The following is a 2725-nucleotide window of genomic DNA, read 5'->3' as shown; positions in this document are numbered from 1 at the left end:
CAAGTATACACGAGTTCTCTGGGGACACATCAGGTTCACAGTACAAGAGGCACTCAGCCTCCAAACCCGAAGCCCGCAGATATGCTAGCCGTCCGTAATCGATGAGGCGCTTGCATGCCCGCCCAATTTGAATCTTTTGATCGCGGCTCAGGCCCTTTCCCAAGGAGGTGTAGGCATCATCCATTTCCGCCTGCCGCCGGCCTCCGACTTGCTCCCCTCCCGCATCGCCGCTCGTCCGCCGCACAGTCTCTTCCCTCTGCCCCCGCACGCCCCTATCGTCCTCCACACCCCCTTCACCTTCCGCCCCCGTCTCCTCTTCCTCACAACTGTCTGCGTACGACTCTCGCCCCGCTTTCCCCTCTTCCCGGAGCCGAGGCTTGTATCGGTGCCCCCGGGCGCTAGTCAAGGATGACACCCAACACGCGCTGCGCTGCGCCACCTCGAACTCCTCACGATCCAGCCCCAAGTCATTCTCCCACGCCTCGACCCCGACATAGTCCTCGTACCGACAGACGTGGTAGCAGCAGGTGGCGATCACCAGCCCTACCCTTGCCCTTCTCCTCCCTTTCGAAGCATTCTGTGCTCGAGGGGAACCCTTCTCATCCTGCCCTACTATGGTCGCCCCCTCCCCCAGCCGCGGCCCTTGCTCACACGGCCCCTCTCCCGCTGCCCCCTCCTCCTTGCTACCTTCGAAGTCTCGGACATAGTCGGCTACGGCACGCAGCGACAGGTCCGTGGCCACCCCGCAGACGTGCTTCCCCATGAAGACGAGGGGAGAAGTCAGCCCCCCAGGTCCGAGCGGCAAGCCGTTTATCCACAAGTCTCGTATGTCGAGGCGGTATCGGGCAAAGACGCCTCCCTCCCCCGTCCGCCTGTAAGGAGCGTCGGCTTTCAGCCTGACACCCGCGCGCTCGACCAGCACCACGCGGGCCTCGGGGAACGCCTGGTGCACAGCATGTCCCAGCGTACCCCGACCTGCACCAAGCTCCACGCACGTGCTGCGAGCGCCCAGGAGGCCACGCCGGTGGAGGTGCGAGATCAGGGAAGCTTGCTGCACCAAATGCCTTGCTTTGCTTTCACTGGTCCAGTTTTTGGCCACCATGGTCGCAAGGATCTTCTCTGCCACCGGACCGCTCGTAATTTGCTCCACTTCTTCCCCTCGCGGATGCGATTGTTTTTGATGCTGCAATCCTCGAATTCGGGCTAAAATTGCAGGCACCTCGTCAACGTCAAGAGGCTGAGGATTTAAACCTGGGCGCCTGAGACTCCCGCTGTTGATGCTTCTGCGGTAGAATGGTTTATCCTCCAGGAATTTTTGTTCCCTCTTGACGTTGCAGACGCGGAGGTGTGCACTTAATTCCCTTTCATACACAGTGTGATTCGAGTCTAAGGGACAAGGCACTCGACGTTGCCCACCCCGCTTTTCTTGTGTCTTGCTACGTGCTGCTGCGGCACAATTCTCATATCCTGCCTCCAAATGTTGATGATTTCCACACCACTTTGAAGTTGGAAGTCTTGGAACCGTGCAAAAGCGCAACTTTCTCTTAAGAAAAAAAGCACAACGATCCTGTTTGGGGGGGCAACGGATCTTAAGGCCGATGTCCGTCCCTGTCAAAGGCGAGGGAGGTATGACAGCTTCAGAGGGCGTCCTGGTCTCTTTACTGTCCTCCATAATACCCTACTTCACGAGTGATTGATGTCGGGATGGTCGAGTCCGTTCTTTATTTGCTTTCATTGCACCTGGCTTGGAGAGAGAGATGTGGAGATCAGCTTGAGTCGGGCAGTACCGCAGGCCAAGCATACAAATTAGGGCACGCGAGTAATTATACAGCACCCCTCACACCTCTTACACCTGAAGGCATCAGGCATTGAGCCGCTTTTTTTGACATGACTTTGAGAAGAAATGTCTTTATTGTCACATTTGCCTTGATTGTTGTATTGAAGGCTTCCTAGTAGCACCCTGACCGTCCGGGGGGGTACAGTAGCTGTCTACTGGTAGTAGTCTGCATCATCTTAGGCCATTCGCAAGATAGCAACTGCGGTTTTGTAGCCATCTCTTCATGGTCAGAAACATTATTAGTGACAGGAATGCACCAACCCGCATTTGACGCCGTTCGCTTGGACTTGATTCCTACACGTTGCACCCTCCAGACAATTAACATCAAGTATACCCAATTCCACGACTGCGAGAGAGCTATTCAAGCATGTTCGTCTTTTTTTGCTCAATAAACAGCAAAAAGTAGTCAGCTTGTGTTCTCTTGTATTTGGCGCCGGTGAAGTCGATGCCATAGTGTGCGTGTGTCTATCACACAAAGAACTGAACACACGGGTCCTGTGCTATGGATGCTCTTTGCGAAGGATTGAAGACAGAGATGAAACATTCATTTCAATTCTTTTCACAGATTGCCCTCTCCTAGAGGGCCTCATTCACAGTACATACAGTTTTACCCCCTCCATTGTTTTCTATTTCCTATAGCCTTCCACTGGTCCATTCTTCCTTGCTCCTCTGATGCCGTTTACCGGACAGCTTTTGACAACTTTAACATTTTACATTTTCCCTTTGTAATATACTCATGGACGCGCACCCTTCTACTTTCTTCTCGCGGTGGCGGTCAGTTGCACAAGTTCCCTCTCGGGCATTTGATCTAGTCGCATGGAGGTCCACCTGGAACACTTTCCTGTCGCATCGCCTGCGGTGACTCCACGTTGATCCTTTCCCACCCGA

General features: G+C 54.5%; 1 protein-coding gene across 1 annotated transcript; it reads right to left on the bottom strand.

Annotated features, from left to right (window-relative positions):
- Positions 1 to 785: 785 nt before the first annotated feature.
- On the bottom strand, positions 786 to 1369 carry NGA_2071910 (coiled-coil domain containing 76; the record flags this gene model as incomplete). The annotated part of the gene is made up of 1 exon (XM_005855958.1): positions 786 to 1369. A coding segment is annotated over one exon (584 nt), but the record flags the coding sequence as incomplete, so codon positions are not given.
- Positions 1370 to 2725: the final 1356 nt, after the last annotated feature.

The sequence above is a fragment of the Nannochloropsis gaditana genome, assembly GCF_000240725.1.
Source record: "Nannochloropsis gaditana CCMP526 unplaced genomic scaffold scaffold067, whole genome shotgun sequence".
NCBI classification, from domain to species: domain Eukaryota; class Eustigmatophyceae; order Eustigmatales; family Monodopsidaceae; genus Microchloropsis; species Microchloropsis gaditana.
The sequence above is the reverse complement of the archived record's forward strand: the minus strand, read 5'-3'. Positions and strand labels throughout refer to the sequence as shown.